The 26,014-nt window shown below is 40.5% G+C and overlaps 1 protein-coding gene across 1 annotated transcript in view; it reads left to right on the plus strand.

The window, feature by feature from the left end:
• The first annotated feature begins 532 nt into the window (after window positions 1-532).
• The window catches only part of MCC (MCC regulator of WNT signaling pathway), a 386,552-nt gene continuing 361,070 nt past the window's right edge, over window positions 533-26,014 (plus strand). The window contains exons 1-2 of the mRNA XM_074360457.1: window positions 533-659; window positions 13,313-13,675. Of these exons, the coding sequence (XP_074216558.1) occupies window positions 13,515-13,675 (161 nt within the window). The 5' untranslated portion in view covers window positions 533-659; window positions 13,313-13,514. The remainder of the gene's footprint in view (window positions 660-13,312; window positions 13,676-26,014) is intronic.

The raw sequence follows: 26,014 nt of genomic DNA on the forward strand, positions 1-26,014 counted from the left end.
CCCAGAAAAACTGTTACACTTTATCAGACGAGTTTTGGGCTGCCAGCGTTACACTAACCAGAAATTTACATTGCATGATATAAATGCTTTCAAGGTGTTCGCTTCAGAGATTTAATTAATGAATGTTGAGACAGTAGTGGGGAAGCTCATAGTGTTCTAAAGCTTTAGGTAGGATTTGAGTGAGTGGTCATTACCGATATTATTACATGCACATGACATAAAAGGGATTTAAACAGCTCAAGACCATCCAAGTTGCAGATCCAAGTGCAAAATTACACACTTATGGAATGAGGGAAATAATTCGTAAATTGATCGATTTAAAGTTGATGGTTTTTGACTCCTGTGAACTGAGTTTGTGGTTGAGGTAGTTATACATCTAACCCACTAGAAGGTGTTCCTGAAGACCACAGAGTGAATGGAAACTGGGCTTTCCTGAGGCACGTTTAGATTACCAGAGTATTGCTTTTTGACATTAAATTAGCAATAAAGAAACTGATTGTGTACTTCCTTTTTTTCTAGGGGGTTTATGAGGAAATATGGTGCTTCATCTGATGAGCTGGACCCAGTCTTTTGATCAAGCCTCCTGAGAACAAGGAAGCCAGGCATCAATTCTTTACCTCTCTGTGACTGTGACGACCTGGACAAGGAAAGGCTTTTAGGTAAGTGCTCAGAAGAAACCTTGAAATGAAATGACAGACTTTATTTTTAGAATTTGAGCAAAGGGCTAAATAACCTACAAAGATAAGAGATCAGTTGTGCAAATGCACATAATAATGAACATTTCATAGATCTCAGGATTCAAAAATCATAATGTGAGAGTGGTAGGAAAGAGAAGTTCAAAGGAAAGGAAGTGAGTAAAGAAAGATGTGACTGGAAGGCTGACACGGGCCTTCTCTGCATGCTGAACAAGCCCAGGAAGCTGCTGCCCTGCTCCGGGCATTCCCAGGGCACTGCAGTGACCTGGGTGGGCTGTGTCCTCCCGGGGACTTCACTGACAGGAAGACACGGTGAGTTCTCCTTTGCTAGTCAAGTGACCAAAGAGGTTTTGCTTTTACACGTTGCAAGATAACAAATAAAAGTATAATAAGATCAGAGATAGCTCGCAAATTTGCTATTTCTTTATATGGAAAGGATATAATTCGAAAGGGCAAACCATTTTGAGACTAAAAATTCCTTATAAAGTAATTCCTTATAAAATAATAGTTACATGAATCCTGTTCCTCCTCAGATATAATTACTTTTGGAATATTTCCCCTGGCTTCCTTCTATCATCTATGAAGAAACTCTTATTGAGTAATTAGAAAACATTACTGCTTGACAAGTGAGCACAAATGCTAAGAAAATAGATATCTTAAAGATAAATGTGAAGACACAATTTTATCTAAAAATGCCACTGCTTTAAAGATAGAGATTAAGTTTAATTCCCACATCAGTCACTATGTGTGATAGAGTCTTTTGTTTTAATATTTCTTCTACCCGTTCTGACATCTCCATTCCTGTCACCACCACAGCCTCATGTTTATAGTATTACATTAGAATCTTAATGGTATGGAACACAGTTCCCTACTTTCAGTCCTTCTCAGCCCAAATCTATCATCCACTCTAGTTTCTGACTAATTCTCCTCAATCACTGGATTTATGAGGTCAGTATTTTTCCACAAATGAATGATCCACAATATGATTTATTAAAGCATTGTGGAAATTTGTCCCAAATTAGAAAGAGCCAAGATGTCCAACAATAGAGGATTATTAAATACAATTTACTGTATCAGTAAAATATTATGCAGTCATTAAGGATATATTATAGAAAACATTATTGATCTGGAAAAAAAATTTGCACATTATATAAATGTAAAGAAAAGCATGAAACAAGCCACCTAGCAGTATGTACAAATTCTGTAAATTCCTCCGCTGCCTTGCCGCCCTTGACCCTGCTCTTCCTTCTTACTGGGGCCTGGCTTCCTTCTCTTACCTTTCTACTTCACACCAAAGTTTAGATTCAGGTTCCTGCTGTCTCTGAAATTCCTCTGAGAAGTACTTTTGTCAAGTTCTATGTCTGAATTCCTGTGGCACTTCTGCCTTTCCCATACGTTTGAAACCTAACCACGTTCTGGTTAAAGGGTGAGCAAGCATTAGATTAGGGGAGAGATTCTTCAATTCCACAGTCCTAATGTACATGCTTATCTTCTCCTAAGGAGACTTAAGATTCTGGGGCTAGACTGTTGGGTTTTAAATCTCGGCTTTACCTGTTAATAGATCTTGGGGGAAATTATTAACTTCTCTTTATCTCAATTTTCTCTTTTAAAAAATATTTACATGAACTTACCTCATAGAGTTATTGTGGTATAAATGAGCAATACCAAAAACTGTTACAATATTGTCTGGAACACAGTAAGCACTCAGAAGCTGTCAGCTATATTATTACAGTGATTTTTATTATTATCATCACAGCCTCAGAACCAAGTCTCAGTCATATGCATCCTTTTGGTAAACTCAGAATTTAAGGGCTTAGAGAGAATTCTGAAATCACCCCTATATTTGACTCTCAATATTTAGTCTCCTTAATTAATCTAATATTTCTCCTATGTTCTCTGTCTCTAAGCAATATTTAGTCAGCAAACAAAGGTAGAGTTTAGAGCTGATTGAAACTTAAATGTCCAATTGCAAAGCCCAGTTTTGGCCACGAGGTGGCAATAAAACACTAGCTATGATTTCTCCTAGCTCAACTAGGAGCTAGGAGAAAAAGGATATCTATCCCCGATAGCTATCCCCGAAAAAGGATAATTAACCTTATACTGGCCTTATTTACAAATACTGCCTTAGCATCCCTTCTTGTACTAATTGCATTCTGACTCCCCCAACTATATATTTATGCAGAAAAGACGGGCCCTTACGAATGTGGCTTCGACCCCATAGGCTCCGCCCGTTTACCCTTTTCCATAAAATTTTTCTTGATTGCCATTACATTCCTCCTATTTGACCTGGAAATTGCCCTCCTCTTGCCCTTACCTTGAGCAACCTCAACTAGGAGAAATGTTCATAGTTTAAAAAATGTTCCATATTTCATGCTGACTTGCATAATTTCTAATTTCTCCCTCCTCAAATAGTGAGGAAGGAGAGAAGCGGAACCAGGAGACAGAACTCTTCTTTGAGACTGGGGGGCTTGGTCAGAGGAGTCAGTCAGCATTTGGGGGACCTCCCCAGCTTGGCTGCACACCCTGACCAGACGCCTGGCCAAGATTGTGCCTGACCTGTGCATTCTGGACATGGGGAATCTGGATTTTTCCACTCCATTGCTGCCTAACAATAGGGAAGGCTTCTTTACCTCTAGCTCCCCTCTGGCTAACCATTCCACAGGTGACAACAGTGCCATTGTCTGACAAGATAGGGTACAGGCATCCAGCAGGAAGATGGAAGTGGAAATGAGGTTTAATGCTGGGAGGTTATCAGCGACTCCTCTGAGCAGCCTGTGCAAGTTCAAGGGAAGGCCTCAGTTCCTAGGGGTCCGTGCTCTAATAATATGCAAATACACAATTCTCTTTGCCTCTGCAGGTCCTAAACACGCAGATTTAAAATACAGTGTTGTCCACTGTATTTAAAGTTCTTGAATATATTCTCCCCGAGATGGCTGCCACCAGTCATTTCTTGCCAATGAATAGCGCCTCTCTGCACTTACAGGAGGAATGTCTGTGTGGCTCTGGCTGCTGCTCCTCCTGCCACAGGAGTGGAGCTCAGAGAGAACCACATTCCAGTCTCCTTTTGTTGAGGGTGGAGGGCAGGGAGGAGTAGCTCCCAGAGGGAGGTCGGGTCTTCAACTGGTCTAAACATGGACTCCATTCTTCTACAATAGTACGAATCTTCTCTGTGGATGCCACGTGGCAGAGAATTACTTTCTTATTATTATTGTGGTAAAACATACAAGACATAAAGTTACCGTTTTAACCATTTTTTAAGTGCACAACTCAGTGGCATTAAGTACATTAGCAAATTGTGTGACCATCACCACTGCCCATTTCCAGAAGTTTTTCATCATCCCAAACGGAAAATCTGTACACAGTGGACAAAAACTTCCCATTACCTCCTCCGGGGGTTACTTAAAAAAGTTTTGGTGCCCACAAAACCTGTGGCTGTGTTTACAACTTTTTTTAAGGACTTTTTTCATTTGTTGAACAAATATTTACTAGGCAACCGTACTGGGTGAAGTCAAATAAATATCTGAAGGAATTTGCAGCAAGGGGCTTGCAGTGAACTGAGATGGAGACGTAAACAAATGATACTGGCACAGTGTGATAAATGCTGTGCCAGAGAGAGGAAAAAGGCGACTAGCTACTGTTCGTGGAACACAAACTATCAGACTGCACCAAGTGCCTATGCATTTCATTTCTCTTCATAATATCCCTATAGTTATTGTTACCCCATTTTGCAGGTAAGGAGTCTGAAAACTAGAAGAGTCTAGCAAGTTGCCTACAGGTGCTCAGGGCACAGTAGCCGGGGAAAACCCTAAGCAGACAGCTAGGAGTTCTGGGTGCTCATGCAGACTGTGTAATTGACCAGCTTTATGCACGGAGGTCTGTGCTCACAGTTCTCTGGGCCTTAGTTTCCTTGTATGAAATGGCAGGCCTATGCTAGAAAACCTCTTAGGACTGTTTCATTAAGAAGATGAAAAAGACTGAGTGGAGTCTGGAGAGTTCTAGTTGCAGATCTGAAGATGAAACAGACATGAAGAGAATTCTGTGCCTTTTGGACTCAATGTGAGAGTTCCCCAGGGCTGAGACCCCATTAGCTGGATGAGTGGGGCTTTGGGACTACAGAAGTGAGGCTTCTAAGTCAGTTTGGGACTCAGGAACTGCTTTACAAAGGAGGTTGGATTTGGTCTGCTAAATTTTGTTGAGATGTTAATTTGTGTTTTCTGCCTGAATGTTTCATCTTCTTTATGCCCTATTCAGACAGTTAGCCAAACTACCTCCTTGCCCCAGGACAGGACAAAGGCAGGGTGATTTGTATTAAAACCTACTCACCTAGGAGATTGTATGGAGGGAGCAGAGGGAAATAGTAATAGGAGAGGAATGAAATGTAGGTCTTGGATAAACTTCCTCCAGGCTGGGAGGGAGAGAGAAGATAATGCGTGGGATCCTAGGAAGTGCACTGACAGTGTCCTAGCGCTGCTGATGGGGCAGAAATTCTCAGACACAAGTGCACACAAGGTGAGATGTAGGCAGAGAGGACAATAGCCTTACATGTGTAGCAACTATGGGTAGATCTCCCCCAATGCATAGCAGAATTATGTTGCTTCCAGGCCTTGACCAATGCTGGGCTCCCTGCCTGGAGAGGTCCTCCTTTCTTGTCTACTTGTTGACTGTCTATTGTCCAAACAAAATTGCACCAAAGTTAAACAGGCAAGGAAGACTTAATTCAAAGCTATTGCAGTAGGGGAGGGGATCCAGAATAAATCTGAATGCAACTCCACTGAATCAAAGGGCAAGAGCATTTTTTTTTTAAGAAGTTCATTAAAAATTTTCAGCATGTCTTGATACATTTACTTATCAGCTTTTTATTCTTCTTTCTTCTGGAGTTTCCTTAATGTTTGTTTGCCTCACCTCTCTGGTTCATTGAATTGCTACTATTTAGGCTTTCATGGGCTTTGTCTTCACAGTTTCCTCTATCTTGTAAGCCTTTTCCACATCTGTTTGGCCAGTTGTACTGGCTGTTTTTGGCAAGGTCATCGCAGTGCACACCACAGGGTAGTGCGTTCTTTCTGAATAGCTACACACATCTCTTTAATTGCTGAAGCAAGGGCAAAAACATCTCTGTCATCTTGGCATCTAGGAACTCCTTGAAAGGGCAGGAGTGTTTTTAAAAGCAAGATGAGCTAATGGAAGAGTACTGGGGGACATTAGGGGGAGGTTGATCATGTTATGTGTCTGGCACACTGAGTTATCCCTGAGTTTGTAAATGGTTTTCTCTGTGACTAGGCCACATGTTTGCAGAATGGCTCCATGGAAGTTAGGCTCCTCCCTTTTACAGAGACTGGATACAGTGGGGGTGGGGGTGGGTGCCCTATTCCTTGATGATTTCATTTCAAAGGGATGGCTCCCAGGTCCTTGAGAAAGACAGTCTTGGGCTGCAAAACTGGCAAGGGGCTTTTAAGAAGGTTTACATTTCAAAGGGCAAAGAAAAATTTACCACTGCAAGTTATCTAAAGCAGTTGCTCCAAGAAGAGGGAGGTCAGGGGCCTAGAGTCAGAAGCATGTCTTTCTAAAGGTTAGTCAAGCTGAGGTTAACCTTAAGGCCATCTTGGTCACTTATTTTTAAATTCCACTTTCTGTCACTAAAAATGTGACACATCTCCTGATTTTCTTTCTTACAATCATCCTCCATCTGCTCCAAAATCTATAGAAATTCTGATTCTTGTTCATGTATCCATCACCAGTATATGGGACTGAACTGCAAGTATTAATTTATGTGTTTGAAGCAGGGACAATGTCTTATTCCATCAGTTAGTACAATGATGATCACATGGTTCGAAACACAGAATAAATATTCGCTAAAATGAACTGAGTCTTACCTCACACAGGCTATTCTGACTGTTTTCATTGACTGATCTTTCCATCAACTGTCTGATTGCATCAACCAATGCACTTCCCTTTCCCTCACCCATTCACCACATGAAGACTTGTATTTTTGTTTTGTTTTGTTTTGTTTTTTGTTAATTTGAGTAGTTTGCATGTGTCTTTAGGTCAAGTGACCAGAATTCTAACAGACATACTGCCACCCAGTTTGAGCTCAGTTCAAAGACAACATAACTTTTTGCCAAACTCTCAGTTTTGCTATTAAGTTTTCCACTTTCTCTATTAGCAACATCCATGGATGGTAACACCAAAAAAGAACCTTCATGGGTGCTATGATGGTTACTTTTGGAAAACGAATTTGAGTATCAAAATGGCTCCTAATTGCCCATCAGCTAAAACACAGCCCCTCACATAGTCCCATCAGTGAGTCTATGTAGGCCAAGACTTCACCTTCACACAATGAGGGACGCGTTGTGGTTCACATTGATCTCAAACTCCCTCTTCAAGACTTTCCAGAAAGAGGAAACATCGTTCTTTGGTCTGAATGTTCCATAAATAGGGTCTATTTGGATTAAATCCACCAGACAACTTGTGGTCAGCTGTGAGGAGTAGTACTACTAAGCCCTGCAGGTGGCTAGAAATGCCGCTCCACCACCCTCCTCCCACTGCGCTGCCTGCCAGACTCAGCCCACACACACAAAACTGTGAAGTGCTATATGGTTGTGTTGTTCTTACATCAGGCAAAGGCATCATACTACTCCTGAGACGTGATTTGGACCACTGTGGGCCAGCAGCTCCTGCTGGCCGCTAGGGTAGCCTTTGACACAGTGCCAGTGGGTTATAATGTGGATTCTGTTCACACGAAGGAGTTCATGTGTTTCTAAAAATTATTAGTTGCTAATCCTCAGAAAGTCAGTTATGTCTAGACCTCCAGATGACAGGGAAATAACATCACATACAAGTCTAATGATCCAAATTAATTTTGCTCTGGCTAAAACGTAAGGATTGTTTCCTAAGTACAGAGGGAATGAGGTCTTTTGAAATAAACCAAAGTTCATATAATAGGGACTGCTGTTTTCAAATATCTCACCCTCACATCCTTCCATTCCTCCACTGCCTCATGTCTCTCCATTGCAGTGTATTTTTAATATAGTTATCTGATTTACTCACATGAAGATTGATACAATATACATGCTAGATTTAAAAACAGGTGCATAGAAGAAAGTAAAAACAGTTGCATAAGAAATACATAAGAGAAGATGGACTCTCAGGGGAAGAATATGTATGGTGTTTTTTCAACACTTTTAAGCCTGAGACTCTGGTGTCATGTTCATTAGAGGCTTGTTAGTTATATCGGTTTTTAAAATATTTCCTCCTAAATATCTTTGGTATAGTGGGAAGAAGGAAGGGTATGCATTTAGATGCTAAAATACCCTCTGTTTTTATGCAGCTGACATCTTATTAATTTGATATGACTTTGGGCTCCAATGCCAGTAAAGCATTCACACTAATACATTCTACTAAGTCTGGTTCCTGATGTTTCATATCTTTGGGTGTCCTTCACATTTAAGATTTTTGTTTATATGCATAGAGGTTTGGAATGATATCATTAATAAATTGTATCTTTAGTTCTCTCGTGAAAAAGGTCATGCCTCTACAAGGGCACTGAATCAACTGATTGAATTAACTGCATTAAATTCAATTCAGTTAAGAAAGCTCAGACTGCCACAGTTAACCATTTTTCGCTCTGTATCTGCTGTAAAGGGGAATAGAATAATCTAACAAAGATAGCCATCACATTCCAGTTTTTTTCAAGGAGAAAGTTCATTGTGTGCACATGGCAATCATTAAATAAAGGAGATGAAATTTAATACATTTAGCATCAATCATAAAATAATTGTCTCAGAATTTAAAGATCTACCATAAAAATAAAGCTCACAAATAAAAGAGATAGGCTGACTAAGAGATGTCAATTTTCTCTAAATCTGATTCTAGGCAGATATATAAGAAAATTATTCCTCTTTCTATCTGTGCTACTGTAGAAAGTTTTTTCATACCATTTGACCTATGTTCATCAGTGCCTTAACCTGTAAAATGGGAATAAAACAACCTGCCTCTTAAGGTTGATGTAAGAATTAAGTAAGGCATTATTTAAAGCACTTAAGAAAAATGATTGGTGCATATTCTTGGTAAACACCAGCCATTATTAATTTTGTTACTAATTAGAGAGGAAAGGGCCTAAGAAGTTAGGTCAGGTGTCATTGTCCATTGCCTACTGGACAACTGTGGGGCCAGGAAGTCCCAGGGACTCATTAGCTCTGTCAGTAGTGACATTTCTTCTTTCTTCCCCAGACATTTCCCTTGGTTTTCCTCTTCTTGGAGAAACCCACAAAGGTGTTCCAACTTCTAAGCCCCACTCTTACTTTCTTATTAATCACAGATCTCTAGGCTCCAGCCTGCTTCCCTCCCCTCTTGGTAACCACCACTACCCAGAAGACTGTCTCTTCCAGTCGGCTGGAGTCGGGGATGTGAATTCCCTGCCTCTTTCATTCACTTCTGGTCTGAGAGTATGAGACTCCCACAGTGGTGTCTAAGCATTAGGGAGGATAGCATATGTCGGAAAACTAAAAGTAGGTTAATATGCTCACACTGGAGCACAGGTGCAAGAGAAGAAGCAAGAAGAGAGAGGAGCGGTCAGATCATGGAAGGCCTGTAAGGTTCTGCTGAGAGGCTGGCTTTAATCCTGAGGGAGAGGGTGAGCCAATGAGGCACAAGTTAAGCCAGGACCTGATCCTGTTTTCATTTTATGGTAAGGCTGTGTTGTGCTATAGCATTGAGAACGGGTTGGAAGGCCAGATCATTTAAAAGAAATGATAGGCGCCTCTATAAAAGCTGTGGTCATAGGGATGGAGAAAAGAGATCAATATGAGGAGATACTAAGGAGGCAGACTCACCAAGACATGGTGGCTCATAGGAGGTAGGAAATGAGGGGCAGAAGGAGCCAAGGACTGTAGGGTTTCTGGCTTGGGAGACTGGGGAAAGGATGGACATAAGAGGAGGCAGTTGTGGAGAAAGAGAATCAGCTAGAAAAGGGGAACAAATGGGCTCTGTGCTGGGGCCTCCAGAAGGAATATGGCCCTGCTGACACTTCGATTTTAGCTCAGTGAGTCCTATTTCGAATTTCTGACCTTCAGTACTGTAAGATAATAAAGTAGTGCTGTCTTAAGTCAGAGTTTGTGATAATTTGTTGCAACAGTGATAGGGAGCCAATATGGGCCGTTTCAGCTCCAGAGCTTTCCATGAGGCCAGATAAGCCTGCTCTGGGGCCTGCATCATAGCATGACTTCTCCCTCTGTTCCATCCTGCCTCCCCCACCTCCTTTCCACATGTGGCGGGGCACTTAGGCGCTCCCAAGTCAGCATCTGCTCAGGCAACTCTGTCTCGGAGTCTGCTTCCCACAGAACCCAACCTGGGACAGATTGCCAAAGCTCACGATAACTTCCTGTGATTACAAATATATGAATAACAAATATGTAAGTGTAAAATGTTAACGTTGTTATCAGTTTCACACAAAAAGTATAATGCCTAACATGAATTGCACTGGCCTGATACTAAGGGGACGTGGAATGAATGTGAAGAACGTGTGCTTGACAGGAAAATACACATCCTATTCCAGCACCTTTATTTGGCCACATTCCTTAAACTTTTTGGGTGTAGTTTCCCTCACTTGCCACCCCCCCGCACCCCCACCCCAAAAATAGGAATGGTAAATACTTTCCCGCACTAGATAGAGATACGTAAGGTAGAGTATTTCAACACAATTACTGATCTGTGCTAAGGGCTCAGTGAAGGGTAGTCGAGGTCCTGCAACTCTCCCTCACTGCTATAATTGATTCCGTGAGTGGGGGAGGCAGATGACCATTAAACTATATGATCCTGCTATCAAAATTTGTGCTTCAAGCCAGTAGAGCTCTGGGAGATCAGTGTAACCCGGGGAGGTGAAGGAAGGCTTCTGGAAGGGTATGGGAACTTAGCTGGGCTGATAAAAACACCTGAGAGAGAGAGAAAGGTAGGGAGAGGGCACCATAGGTGTCCTCAGTCTAACTTTAGTGTGTAGCCCCAGTTCAGGTAAACAGAATTTGGAAAGGCAAGTACCAGAAAATCAAGTTTGCACAGTGCTGCAGTTGTTTTAGTTGTTTTAACTGGCAACATTAGACATATAAGACAGTACATCTTGTAACGTATGCAGTGTTTTTTTGATATGTGCTACATAAATATGAAGTGTTATTATAGCCAAGAGGAATCTGAGAAGAAAAGTAAACTGGATAAGGACAACAATGCTGAGCTATGTACTCATTACAGATAAATACATAAAACCTTTGAAATTATGACATAACCAGTGCTGTTAGATTTGTGGCAATGGGTATTGCTCTCATTCCACTTTGCATTTATCATCTTTCTATTCATATGGCATCTCTATTTTCAATGTCTTACCAATTTTTCCCTCTCCTAGTAACCTTTTCAGCTGAAATTTCATATGCTTCATATCAGCTCAGAAGCAAATTCTCTTCTGGAAGGTTGAACCTATCTGTTCAGCCATTTCTGAGTTACCCAAGCTTGAAGAAATGTTTTGAAATTATGTCAAGATCGACTTTTTATGTGTTCAGATTTAATTCAAGAATGAGGTTTAAATTTAAACCTCTAGAGCTGTCATACACATATTCTCTGAGGAGAAATATATTCTTTGCTTTGAGATACAATTTGTTGAGGTTTACACTCCACTTTCTGTATAACTGGAGTGTGGTTATGAAGAGATCTACTCAAATCCTGGAAAACCCTTTGGGTTTCCAGACCCTCCATGAATATTTGTAAGAATGCTTCCCACCCCCCGCCCTTATCAATTCTCTAGAAGAACTTGAGAGTAACAACTCCTCTCTGGCTGTTTATTGTCAGACAATAATAAAAGTTTTATTCTATGAAAAACCAGAAAAATATTTTAAACATCTATTTATTTGCTTATTCATTTATTTCTTGAAACTTGGGCATTGATCCTTGTTGTATTGTGGGTAGGAACATCTGTACTACTAACAGCATCTCTTAAGCAAATATTATTGGTTATATTGACAAGACTTTTCTAAGATGGCATACTATTCATCGTAAGATTATAAGTGCTCTGAAAGACTGAGAACTTACAAAATTAAAAAGAACTAAAGTAGGAATGGTTGGATGGGGTAGAGACAGGAGAGAAGAGGGCAGAAGACACCCTTCTGATCTGGCAGATAGTCTCAAGGCATATAGATATATTCCAGTTATCTATTGCTATGGGACAAATCACTTCAAGACTTACTGACTTAAAGCAACAATCCTTTTAATATCTCTGGGGGTTGGCTGGGCTCACTTAGACAACTTCTGCTCAGGGGCTCTCATGCAGTTGCCGTGTGTAGGGCTGGCATCCTTCAAAGGCTCACTCACTCATGTATAGTACTTGGGCTGGGAAACCTCAGACACCTGAGGCTCCTTGAGCATCTCTTTCTATCTGGTCTCTCTACATGGTTTCTCTAGCATGGGAGCTGCAGCATGACCAAACATTTTTCATGGTCATTCAAGGCTTCAGTTTCAAAGACCCCTGTCCCAAGTGAGAGAGCCAAATGGAATCTGTATCATCTTTTCTAATCTAGCCTCAGAAGTCACAAAGGCCCACTCCGGTTGGAGGGGAGGTGACAGTCTCTACCTCTTGATGAGAGATGAGCCAAAGAATCTGCAGATGTGTTTTAAAACTACCACAGGACTTCACAGACCTCTGGCAGAAAGTCTGGGACAGAATAATGAGTCATTCACTAAACCACAAATTGGTTCATTGTGGTTCCTTTTCTGCTGTGGTAGAAGATCACTGCCATGCTTAAGGGCTCCAGCTCTGGAGTTTGACTGCCTGCCTGGGCTTGCCTCTGCCCTGACACTTACTAAGCCTGGAACCTTAAGCAAGTTCCAGTGCCTCAGTTTTTCCTGTTTGTAAGTTGCAGATAATGAGAGCTAACATTTACTGAGCACTTAGTAGGTACCAGGCATTGTCATAAGTGCATTATATACTATCTTTTATTCCATAACCAAAATAACTCTGTAAGTTAGTTACATTCCTCCTAAATTATAGGGTTGACAATAATGGAGACATCTTTCTGGTCTGTGGTGTGGATCTAATGAGACGATTACGTTCTCTCTTGATATTATGATGAAACTTGATGGGGCAAATTCTAGTGATGCCAGGTAAGGAGAGTAAGCCATTTCCAGAAATGGACGAAACGTGCACAGTGGCACATAGGAAGGAGCACAGGTTATTCCTACTCTAGTGCGGAAGCTCTAAGGAGGATCAAATTTCCTGACAGGTGTTAAACATGCATAAAAAGACCTGCCACTCCAGGTCTCATTTGGGGCTACGGGTCCAAAATCCAGCTCAGTCCAGCAGATTGGGACCGCGAGCACCGCTCTGAGTTTTGCAGAAAGGAATATTTATCTTTTTCCTGAGGAAGAAATCTACGACTCCCACAAGTCAAAAGAGTTCTGCAGGGAGAACACCCGCCTTCTGCCCTAAATTTCCCTAGGTGTCAGGGGCCCGCGTCTAGCCGGAGGCACAGAGCCGACACCATTCCCGGGGGCCTGCTGGGTACTCTGCCTCCCCTCGCGTCCCCGTCCCCACCCTCAGCTCCTCGACTCTAAGAGCCACCTTCGCCTCCTCCCTCTCCCCTAAGGTGCCTACTCCCGCGAACACAGAGCGCCCATCTTCCCAGCCCGGACAAAACCCGGAGAAGTGGAATCCCTCGCCCGGAGCGCCCCGGCGGCCACTGGGCATGCTCCGTCGTCAGGCAGGTTCGGGGCCGCGAGCAGCTGGTGCGACTCACGGATCCCTCCTGCGGCCGCACGTCCTCCGCCCCCCGAGCAGCGAGCGGGCGCATGATGGCGGCGGCGGCGGCGGCGGGGAGCGCCAGCGGCGGCAGCAGCGGCTGCGGCGGCGGCGGCAGCAGCAGCAGCGACACGTCCAGCACCGGCGAGGAGGAGAGGATGCGGCGCCTCTTCCAGACGTGCGACGGCGACGGCGACGGATACATTAGCAGGTACTCGGGGAGGTCCACGAAACGGGCTGGGGCGCGACGAGCCTCTAGGCGCTCTCCTTGACCCCTCCTCCGCCCCCTCGCCCCAACTTCCCGCAAGTTGCTCAGAAGCTTACGGGAAAAGTTGGTTGTGACTCTGAGAGTGCGTCGCCAGCTCGGCCACTGAGGCCGAGGGGCTGCTCTGTTCGTCTTCTGGAGATGCCAGTTGGCCCAACTTTTCCTAGCGCCGTCTTTGTCTGGGCATTGGGAGGCACCTCTTTAGTATGCGAATACCCACCCTCCGGCCCCCCGGGACTCTAAGGACTCCTGCCTCTGGGAAAACGAGTTTAGGCCACTTGTCCCAGGTGGAAGAGGCTGCCCCGCAGCCTCGGGCTTCAGGGTGTCAAGATGCTGTGGCCACGGGTTGCTCAGTGGACGGACCCGGGCCGGACCAGGATAAGGATGCTCTCTCAGTGACAGAGTTGAATATGAATACAAGCTGTGCCGAACTTTGGTGTGGCACCGAGCCCCTGCGTTCCAAACTTAAGAGCCCAAAGAATAGGCATGGTTTGCCGCTCAGTGCTGATTTAAACCTATTAGGCGGAGGAGAACGAAGCACTGAGGCGCAAACTTGGGCTTTAGAGGTGAGTCTAGAATACAGACCCTACTCTCTACCCAGCTCCGCGCTCTCACCAGGTGAGCCTCTGGAGGGGTCTCGAGGCACCTCTTCGCGAGCACTCATAACCCTTGCTGTGCTAGCTTTCAGCTCCCCTACAGGGGCGGTGTTGCATCGTTGAGCGGCAGGGCTTGGCAAAATAATTACTTCTGCCCAAATTTTTATCACTTATCAGACACTGATGGTGAAGAAGGCAATTGTAATGTTTCACGGTGTGAAAGATCCACACTGGGCGCTGAAGACCGTACGCACCAAAATTTGAATTGCCTTCAAGGGAATAGGCAGCCTAAATTATATATTGCATGTTTCTTTAGCCTTTGTCTTGGTAGTTCTGAAAATCCCAGGATACGTCCTGCTGATTGTCCTTGCCTACCTAGAAAAAAAGAGTGGGGGAATCCCCCCTCCCCCATTAAAAAAAGATCTCTGAAACAGGTGATTTGACATGTAAAAGAATTTGGCAATTAAAAAATAATCATTTATTTGGGACTACTCAGTTACGATGATTCTTACCTGCATTTTACTACTTTTCTAAAGTTTCACTGGGAAACATTAGAAAGATATCAGAAAATTCTATGTTCTGGAGTAATTATGTTCTGAAATGAAAAAAATATGTAACTCTAGTTGACATCACTTAGATTTTTATCTGGAAATCTTTCCCTGTTTTGGTTCTGGGTTCATCGAATAATTTAGATTTTTTGTTGTTGTTTTCCTGCTTGAAAAGCCATTATCTTATTTGCAAAAATGAAACTATCTACGTTCTTTATGTTAGATGCAAAAAGAATTTAATTGCACATGGGCAAGAGAGCATATAGAAAGCTAGCAGAATTCTCTCCTTCCCTTCCTCTAATCCTATTGGTAGTATCCGAACTGCACTTTCTATATAAATGCTCATATTATTTTGAATGGGGGCTGAATGGACACTGAAGGATAATGAATTCTTTAAGCATAATTTGAGAACTTTATTTTGGAGGGTGAAGCATTGTAAGGAGGTGATGGTAAAGAAGGAATTTTAGATGAAGGTAGAAAACCACTGGGGCAAAAGTGGGAAAAACTTGTTCCTTGTGTCACATCACTTTAATATATCTGCTTGAAAGGTGGAAGATATGTGCAGTAGTAGACCCAAAGCCAGAACTTTTAACTGTGGGCAGAGTTGCCTTGGAAGTTATTTTTAGGCTGTGACAGATTTTCCAAATAGGAGGAGTTCAGGGATGGCAATCTTATTGAAAGGAGGCACTGAAGAACTTGTCTAGAAGTGTGTTTATGGAGCAAGCACAGTTTTACTGGAATATATGTTTATTTGGTATGGCTTGGGGAATGGGGTTGATGAAAATAACTACTCCCTCTCCCATGCCACTCCGTTGTGCTGTCCCTGTTTAATGATTTTACTGACCACTCTGCAGTGCATGGTAAGATGTGGAATGCTGTGAGTTTTCTCTTTTATTAAACATGAGAGTTGGGCTTTCTATTTTAAAACCTTAAAGACTTTGAATTCTTCAAAAGACATCAAATTTTTGCTAATGGTAAAATAGCTGTATCCGTTAGGATTTCCATTTGGCTATATATTTATAATAAAAGCCTAATCACAGTCAAATAAGGGTTGGCTTTCACACCCAGAAGTCTGGAGGTGGGCCAACCAGGCTAAGGCAGCAGCTCCATAAGGGTACCAATGCCTAGTTCCCTTCTATCTTTCTGCATCATCATTCTTCACATAGAGCTTTCATCCTTATGGTTATCTAATCTCCTAAAATGATTGCTCTATCTACAACTTTATCTCCAAGTTCTAGGGAGGAAGGTGTAAAAGGAAGCTGAAATGAATGATGCCTGTGTCATCAAACCAAGCACAGCTTTTCCAGATCCCTTAATTGATGTCATTTTTGTCAGACTACATCACCCTACCGTGCCTACTTACAGGAGAGTTGCCTCCCTAAACAAAAGCTGAGTTCTCTAGTTAAGAGCAGAAATTGGGTATTAGGTAGGCAAATAGCAACCAATACACATGATAAAACTCCTCCGTGTTAACCCAAATTCAACTATATTGTCTCCAGTCCTTTACCTAGCCCTCATTCTCAAACAGGAGTAAGCTGGAGGTCCTATGTTTGGAGGAAGGATAAGTGGAAGAGACACCGAGGCCATGAGGGGGAATGTCAGGGTACACCATTGCAGGAGGCAGGGAGCTGAAAGTTAGGGCTTTGTGTCTTGAATATTCTCTTGGCCCAATCTTCCCCATCAGGCTGACAAAAACGGCATGAGCTAGCTGGAGGTTTCTGGAATTGCTGCTCCTGCCCAGGAGCTCCCAGCCTGCCAGAGGGACCCAGAATCATCCCTATGTGGCTGGTTAAGCTGGAGCAGACAACTACTGTCAGGTGGAGCCAAGCGGCAGCTTGGACAGGGCAGGACTCAGACCGCACAGTGTGATGACAGCAGGCTCTTCTGGTGCATTCGTTAACCTTACAGTGGCTTAATCCCACACTTCATGGTATTGAATTTTTGGGGTCCTGATTATCATGTTACAGGAGATGGTGGTTTTACTCTACTTGCTGAAATTAATTTCCCTTGAAATTTTAGAGCTTCTTATATTTACCCTTCAATTTAAGAAACTATTTATGTTGAACATTTTGACAAATATCTAAAACCAACACTTATATTTATATCTAGTCCCCAAGCCTCAACTCAAACATTGTTGCCTTAGAGAGAGCTTCCATGACCATTGTATCAAAGTAGGGTAGCTCTGCTCCAGCATTATTCTCCATCATGGCTTTCTTCCAAAGCACTCTTTACAACTTATAATTGCATTTCTATTTATTATTTTGTTTGCCTTTTTTTTTCCTTTGTCATTCTCCCACTAGTTATAGGCTTCACGGGGACAGGAATCATGTCTGTTTTGTGAAAACAGGACACTCAGGATCTAGCACAATATTTGCCATATAGCATTCAGTCAGTAAATTCTGATGAATAAGTGACCAAGAATAAACAGTGGTATGTTCATGTATATTGAAAAATCTTTCAAGCATTTTCATTTCCAAGAATATTCCATGTTTATGAATACTTTAAATATAAGTATACTTTATAATATAATATTTTCCTTTGAAAATACATTTTCTCTGGTTATATCAAAGATATTCTTGTTGCTGAAAATTTAGAAGATATGGAAACGTATAAAAATAAAATCAAAATCATTTGTTATCCCATAACTAAGGAATATCATTTTTATTTTCCTAGTGACATACCTACATCATACCATTCCTCTAGAACATCAAAAATAATTAGATAAAAGGAAAGACATCTCATGTTCATGGATAGGAAGATTTAATATTGTTATCATGGCAGTGCACCCCCAAATTGATCTACAGATTCAATGCAATCTTTCTCAGAATCACAGGTGCTGTTTTGCTTTTGTTTTTTGTTTTTTGTAGAAACTGACAATCTGATTCTAAAATTCATATGGAAAGTCAAGGGACCCAGAATAGTCAAAACATGAAAAAGAGGAACAAATTTGGATGATTCACACTTTCTAATTTCAAAACTTACTTCAAAGCAATAGTAATCAAGACAGTGTGATACTGCCAAAAGGACAGACATATAGATCAATGAAATAGAACTGAGAGTCCAGAAACAAACCCAAAAGTATGTGGTGAATTGGTTTTCAACAAGAGTGCCAAGGATACCAAAATCAAGGGTGAAATGAAGAATAGCCTTTTCAACAAATGGTGCTGGGACAATTGGATAGCCCCGTATAAAAGAATGCAGTTGGATACTTGCCTCACATATAAAAATGTATATATTTCTCATGTACAAAATGTATGTAGTCCTCACATTTCTCATGTACAAAAATTAATTCAAAACAGATCAAAAATTTAAATGTAAAAGCAAAATCTATTAAACTATTAGAAGAAAACATAGAATAAAATCTTTGTCATCTTGGATTTGACAGTGTATTCTTATATATGACACCAAAAGCCTAGGCTACAAAAGAAAACTAGACAAATTGGGCTTCATCAAGGTTTTAAAACTTGTGCTTCAAATAAGCCTATCTGAAAGAGTGAAATACAAATTGAAGAATGAGAGGAAATATTTGCAAATCATATATTTGATAAGGAATTTGTATCTCAGTTCTATTAAAAAAAAACAACCTCTTGCAACCCAGTAACAAAAAGATAAATAACCCATTAAAAATGGATAAAGGATGTGAATAGAATTTTCTCCAAAGAAGATGTACAAATAGCAATAAGCACACAAAAAGATGTTCAGCATCATTAGCCACTAGGGAAATGCAGATCAAAACTACAATAAGACCCCACTTTAAACCTAATAGGATGGCTATAATAAAAATTCAGATAATAACAAGTATTGGCAGGATGTAGAGAAATCAGAATCCTCGAACACTGCTGGTAGGAATGTGAAATGTTGGAGCCACTTTGGAAAATAGTAGCAGTCCCTTGTAAAAGTAAACACAGAATTACCATATGATCCACAGTTCTACTCCTGAATATATATACAGGAGAACTGAGAACATACATACGCACACAAACTTGTACATGGACGTTTATAACAGCATTACTCCTAATAGTTGAGAGATGTGAACAACCCAAATTTCTATCTGCTGGTGAATAAATAAACAACATGTGGTATATCCATGCAATGGAATATTATTCAGTCATAAAAGAAATGAAGTAATGAAACAGGCTACAGCACGGATAAATCTTGAAAGCATTATGCTATGAAAGAAGCCAGTCACAAAACACCATACATTATATGTTTCCACTTATATGAAATGTTCAGAACATACACATTTATAGAGACAGAAAGTAGATTAGTGGTTGCTTAGAGCTGAGGGTAATGGGGAAGATTGAAGGATGATGATGGCTAAAGAGTATGGGATTTCTTTTTGAGATGATGAAAAATCTTCTAAAATTGACCGTAGCACAACTCTAGGAATATACAAAAACCATTGAACTGTATACTACCATTAGTGAATTTTATGGTATGTGGATTATATCTCGATAAAAGTGTCACCCCTCCCCCCAAAAAAGATTGGAAAATGTGATTTGTGATTATAATTTTCCATTATTTATTTATTTGATTATTCTCCTATTGTTTGACATTTAGGTTGTTTCCAATTATTTGCTTTGGAATGTCATGAAATCTAAGATGCCATATAGATTGAGACACATCATTATTTTAGGTACCAACCAAACCATGATATGAAGGTCTTGACTACTATGCTGCTGTTAACATTCATATCTTTAGGTTAGTTTTAAACAGATTTATTAAGATATAATAATACTGCATACGGTACAATTCACCCATCTAAACTGTATAATTCAGTGTTTTTAGTATATTCACAGAGTTGTGCAACTATAATTATAACCAATTTTAGGGCATTTCATCACTTCAGAAAGAAGCTCTGTACCCTTTTAGTAGTCATCCCCCATTTCACTCCAACCTCCCTATCCCTAAGCAACTGTTAATCTACCTCTTGTCTCTATAGATTTGCCTATTATGGACATTTCATAAAAATGGAATTATACATTATGTGACCTTTGGTTGCTTGTGTTTTGGTATTATGTCCAAGAAGTTTTTGCCTAACCCAAGGTCACTATATTTTCTTCTAAGAGTTTTATAGATTTAGTTCTTACATTTATGTCTATAATCCATTTTGAGTTTATTTTTGTGTGTGGTGTGAAGAAGGGGTCCAAGTTCATTTTTTTTGCATGTAGATGTCAAGTTGTTCCAGAACCATTTGTTGAAAAGGCTGTGCTTTCCCATTTCTTGACACTCTTATCAACAATCAATTAACCATAAATGTAGAGTCTATTTCTGAACTCTCAGTTCTTTTCTGTTGATGCGTACACTTATCCTTATACCAGTACCACACTATTTTGATTACCATTGCTTTGCTGTAAGCTTTGAAACTGAGTATTGTGACCCTCCAATTTTGTTCTGTTGTTTTTAAGATCAACTATGCTTAGTCCTCTGAGTTCCCATTCACATTTTAGGATCATCTTGTCAATTTCTTCAAAACGGGTAGCTGGGATATTTGATTGGACTGTGTTGTATCTATAAATCAGTTTGTTCACGTGCATTTTTAGTAGCTGTATTTTTAAGGATAGTTTTGTTTTTTCCTCCAGCCCTTTATTTTAATCTTTTAATTTGGACTCAGGAGGTTAGTGAACATCTCAAGTAATAATAGCAAATGTTTATAGAAGCTTTTATAGTTTACAATCAGTTAGTCCGTACATTATCTCATTTCATTCTTACAACAGGAATTAATATCTCTGTTTTAAGACAAAGAGCCAAGATAACATAGCCTCTGAATAAAAAGAAGCAGCTGTGGCCCTTCCTTGAGGGCCTTTTCTCCCATGCATGCTGCACAGCTAACATGAGAAAACCTATTAGAACCTCTAAAGCCTTAAACTTCTTTTCTGTTTAATTTACACAAGGTCTATGGTGGAGATGAATTTTTATTTTAAAACTGGCTTCTTAGCATCAGTGGAAATGGCATTTAAATTCTTGGTACAGAAGGTGAGGCATTTGCATTCTAAATGAATTTCCATGGGGGTCTCAGCTGGGGAAACTCTCTGTTGTTTGGTAAATTGAAAATCTCTTTAAGTGTTAGTCCCAGAGTAGAAACCATATGGAGAGAAAGGGCATTTCCTTAGAGAACAGTTAATTGTCAGCTTCTCATTGTCGTTTCAAAATGTCAGTTTAAATATGTAAATGAGTAATTACTAAATTCATGCAATTGATTATTGATGACTCTAACTGATGGGAAAAACAGACTTGGGTAGGCAGAAGGACTCTTTGGACCTGTTCACTATTCAAACGTTTAGATCGCTATCCCTTAACAAAATGAAAATGGAAATGGAACAAATTGCTAGGTTGACCAATAAGCATTAAGTGTGTTTATCTGATGTGACATTTGTTAGCTGAGTTTAAGTGTAGCCCTCAGTTGAATTTTTAGCTGTGAAACTTCTGCTTGGAAAATTCTAGATAGATGAGCTCTTTGTTTAATTTTTTAAACATTCGCATCACAATGTAGAAGATACTTGAAAACTCATCTTAGACGTGATGTTGGTGTTAACTAGGCATCTATTCAACCTTATGGCAAGTAGTTGAATTCAACAGATTAATTCAATAGATTAAAACACCTATTGTCTATTGTTTGAAAGTTCAGCATGCACATATTTGTGATACAGATGAAGGAAGTAAAAACATATTCAGGGTGAAGAGGGCATTTCTGTAAAAATGTGACTACATTTCCTATTTCAAGGAATTTTGCACTTATTTACCAAAAATCAGAACTGCTTTCTGAAAAATAACAAGCTTAACAGAATACCTTAGAGGTTAATGCTTTTAGGCAAGGGTTTTGCTCTGGCAATTTTTGTACTGTAGTCTTAAGCTGAGTGCACTTCGCAATAAACAGGATGGAAATCATGAGAATATAGTTGGGGTAGTATTTACTCTTCTAAAAATATGTTGGTAGTTTTATATTATTATAAGCAAAAGGTGAAATCAGTGCTGTTTACCCTCCTCCCCCTTCTTGGTTTCCGAAGCTCCTTCATCTCTAACCAGAATTACTGTTCTAGTGTCCTACCCTGCAGGCTTGGCTCCTCCAGCCCACTCTACACGGACACTGGGGTCATTTTTCTGACACAAAACTGAGCAGGCAGCTCTTCTTGAAGTCCTGCAACAGTTGCCTGTTCCTTGTAGTTAAGCTCAGACTCCTCTTAGGGCCGTTTGAGTGGACGCGCCCGGCCACCTGGCCCCGGGACTATCTCCCCTCCAGCTTTCTCCCTCACATTCCCTCCTCCAGCGTGGCTTTGCAGGTGCAGCTCCTGCTGGAAGTGCCCTTCCTTCCCCCTTGTCTGCCTGGTGAGCATCTTCTCGTTTTCTTTAGGCTCATCTTTTCTGGGCTCAGTTCTCACGCAGCTCTTGCTCTCTGGAGACTCTCGCGTGCTGCAGAAGCTCCCGTGCACTGCTCGGCTCATGTCTGATACTCTCACGGTTTCTTTTCCTTGCTCCCCACACTCAAGGCAGATACTGTACTTTTCTTGTCTTTTGTCTTCATAAACTTGGTGCCCAACACATTATAGAAACTGACTAAATATTGATCAAATAAATAAAATTGTCCTTGTGTAATGGTGATTTCAAACATTTTAGAATATTTAGGTTTATCAGGTTTTGTCCAACTTAGAAGAAGCTGAGGATTTATATTTGCAAACATGCATTGGGTACATTTTACCTAATCTAAAATTACTACTGTGATGGAAGTTCTATTCCCTTTCAACTAACTGGTCATATAACTTTAGGCAAGTCACACAAACCTCTCTAATCTGTCTTCTTCAGTAAAATGATTTTAGCATCTTTTTCAGGACTGAAATGTTTTGATTTTTATGGGCTGTAGGTACTAACTTAGGATTTTGTTGGTAGCACATTCTCTAAGAAAGGCATGCTGCTTAAATTAGTCTCCACTGGGCAACTGTTTATGTTTGTTTATGAACTAACCCTGGTGAATCCATAGTTTCTCTATACTGGTAACTGTTATCATCCAGTAGGCTTCAATACTGTCTAGACAGCAGTATTTTCAAAATACTGTTGAACTCTTGGTTAGGTTTTTTTCGATTCCTGAGTAAAGGTTATGAGACGAAGTAAAATTTTTTTAAAAAACTACTCTTAATTCTGTATTCTACTTGTTATTAAAAAGCTGAAGGAAAGTTGCCCACACAGTTCTATCCTGAGTCTTTCAGGATACTAAATATTTAAAAATATGTTTCAAATTAATACTTATAGTCCACTTTTCTTAGGCTATTGCTCCGTGGTTACTGGATATTCACAGTAAACAAACATTTTAAACTAATAATAAAATAAAAATAAGAGAATTTACTCAATCCTAACTTGTATTATAGTAATTTCTATTTAAATTCTTTCACCTCCAAGATAAGAAGCTTCATGAGTGCAACAACTCTGCCTTTGTATCTCTCACACCATCCAGTACCATTCCTTGTACATAGATGCTATGGATGTAAGTGTTGAATCAATGTTAAATGAAGGAACTGTCTTAATACTGTCTTAATACTGTCTTAAGAGAAAATCATATTGCTGCTTCTACACTTGCGAGATAGGATTTTGATTTTTCTCTCATTCCTAAAATAGAGAAAAATTCCTGTGCCAATGTTAACCTGTCTCTTAACTGTATGCATACATGCTTCCAGAATTACCATCAGTCAGATAACATGGAATGAGGAAAACGCAAAGAATTTTGCTGTGTGAGTTAGTTTGTTGGAGCCCTCTGTTTTGGTAATATAAAATACAGGTTCCCTTAAAGGAATAATTTACTATTCACTGTGGTTTGTTACTTTATAGATTCCTCCTGAATCTTCAGTGCTTAGAGCATCTGATGACTGTCATACCTGTGCAAATTTGAGAATATTAATTTTTTTTTAAATGTTTGTTGAATGCCCACTCTGTGCACAGAGGAATACAGAGATGGGTGTGTTATAGCTTCTGCCCTTAAGTCATATTTGGTCTTACATGGTAAGGACCAGAAGCAAGGAAAAGTGCAGAGCTTTTAGGAAGGTTCAGGGAAAGGAGGAGAACAACTGGGCTTTATAAGAGGATATTGTTCTAGTAAATTTGTTGCAAGGAATATGTAACTGGCCCAGAATGGTCACTTAGCTTCACCTCCCACCCAGGATCACTGTTTCTTCACTTCAGCCAGAGTAGCGCTATCAACAGCTTTCCTGCTGCCCTGCTCCCTCCCTCAGAGGAGCCCAGGGCAGCACTGATGACAAAGAGAGACCGCCCTCCAGAGGCTCTGGCTTCCTCAGCAGCTGCCTGGAAAACTCAAGTGCACAACCCTGAGATGCTGTGGAGGTCACACCCTGTGAGGCTGCAACCAGTGAGAGACAGGAAACGAAGGAACCAGCTGCTAAGCTGCTCCTCCTTCCTTCCCCTTGAGGAACTCCTGAATGCAGTTGTTTCCGATGCCCTCTCTGGAGACATTCTGTAAGAGCAGAGAGCCAGCTCCATGTGCTGCGAAACTGTAGCCAGTTTGGGTACGCACCCCTTACATTAGTCCTTCCGCTTTGTTTCCTCACTCAGCTCTTCCCTGCACTCTTGCTCCTTGCTTATACCCCCAATCAGGTACAAGCATGTGCGCTTAAGACAGAACCCACAGAGATAGCTCACAAAACAGGGATTATTGTTTAAATATCTAATATTTAAATATTACGCTTCGTAGGCCCTGAACCTTATTGAAAAAAAAAAATTCATTCTGTAAGGAAAAATGCAAAGAAAATGAGATCACTCTTAATCTTATCTACCTAGAGATAGTAAATACACAGACACACACACACACAAATATGACATAGTACACGTTATAGTTGCCCACACACCATCTATCCTGACTTCTCTTCTTCCCAAAGACCCCCTAAGAAAAGTGCGAGCCATCAGTCCTCCTACAAGAAACCCATGTGAGGCAGGGTCCCACTTCCAAATATAAAGAGAAGTGGGATCCAAGAGTAATCCCAGCCTCTTAACAACATTTGAGTTAGGAATGGGCATGTGATGAGACTTGCACTAATGAATCTCTAGAAAAAGTTTGCTGGAGATTGCTGGAAAAGTTTTTCACATTCTTCTAGTACAGTTACTGGAAGCAACTCCTTCTCTTTCCCTCCTAAATGGGATCTGAGCATGAAGTAGATGCATGGACCCTTGATTGCCAATAGCGACCACTACAGACCCAAAGGAAAATTAATATTAGGAAGAAGACCACACCTTTTTTTTTTTTGGCTGTTAACTTTTTTTTGAATTGAAGTACAGTTGACTTACAGTATTATGTTAGTTTCAAGCGTACAGCATAGTGATTCAGTATTTTTACAGATTACACTACATTATACATTATTACAGGGTAATGGCTATAATTTCCTGTGCTATACGATAGATATATCCTGTTGCTTATCTATTTTATACATAGTAGTTTGTATCTGTTAATCCCATACTGCTAATTAGTTCCTTTTCCCTTCCCTCTCTGCTTTGATAAACACAAACTTATTTTTTATACCTGTGAGTCTGTTTCTGTTTTACATATGCATTCATTTGTATTATTTTTTAGATTCCACATATGAGTGATATCATACAGTATTATCTCTGACTGCCTTATTTCACTAAGCATAATATTGTCTAGGTCCATACACGTTGCTGCAAATGGCAGAATTTCATTCTTTTTAATGGCTGTGTAATATTCCATAGTATATATATACTACCGCTTCTTTATCCATCCATCTGTTGATGGACAGTTAGGTTGCATCCATATCTTGGCTATTGTAAATAATGCTGCTATGAACATTGGGGTACATGTGTCATTTCATATTAGAGCTTTTGTCTTTTCTAGATATATGCCCAGGAAATGGAATTGCTGGATCATATGGTAACTCTATTTTTAGTTTTTTAAGGAACCTCCATACTATTTTCCATAGTGGCTGCACCAAATTACATTCCCACTCACAGTGTAGGAGGGTTCCCTTTTCTCCACACCCTCTCCAGCATTTGTTATTTGTAGACTTTCTGATGATAGCCATTCTGACAGGTGTGAGGTGACATCTCATTGTGGGGTTTTGTTTTGTTTTCTATTTTTTACTTTTTTTAATTGAAGTATAGTTGGTTTACAATGTTGTGTTAATTTCTGG

This window comes from Camelus bactrianus, chromosome 3 (assembly GCF_048773025.1).
Source record: "Camelus bactrianus isolate YW-2024 breed Bactrian camel chromosome 3, ASM4877302v1, whole genome shotgun sequence".
NCBI classification, from domain to species: Eukaryota; Metazoa; Chordata; class Mammalia; order Artiodactyla; family Camelidae; genus Camelus; species Camelus bactrianus.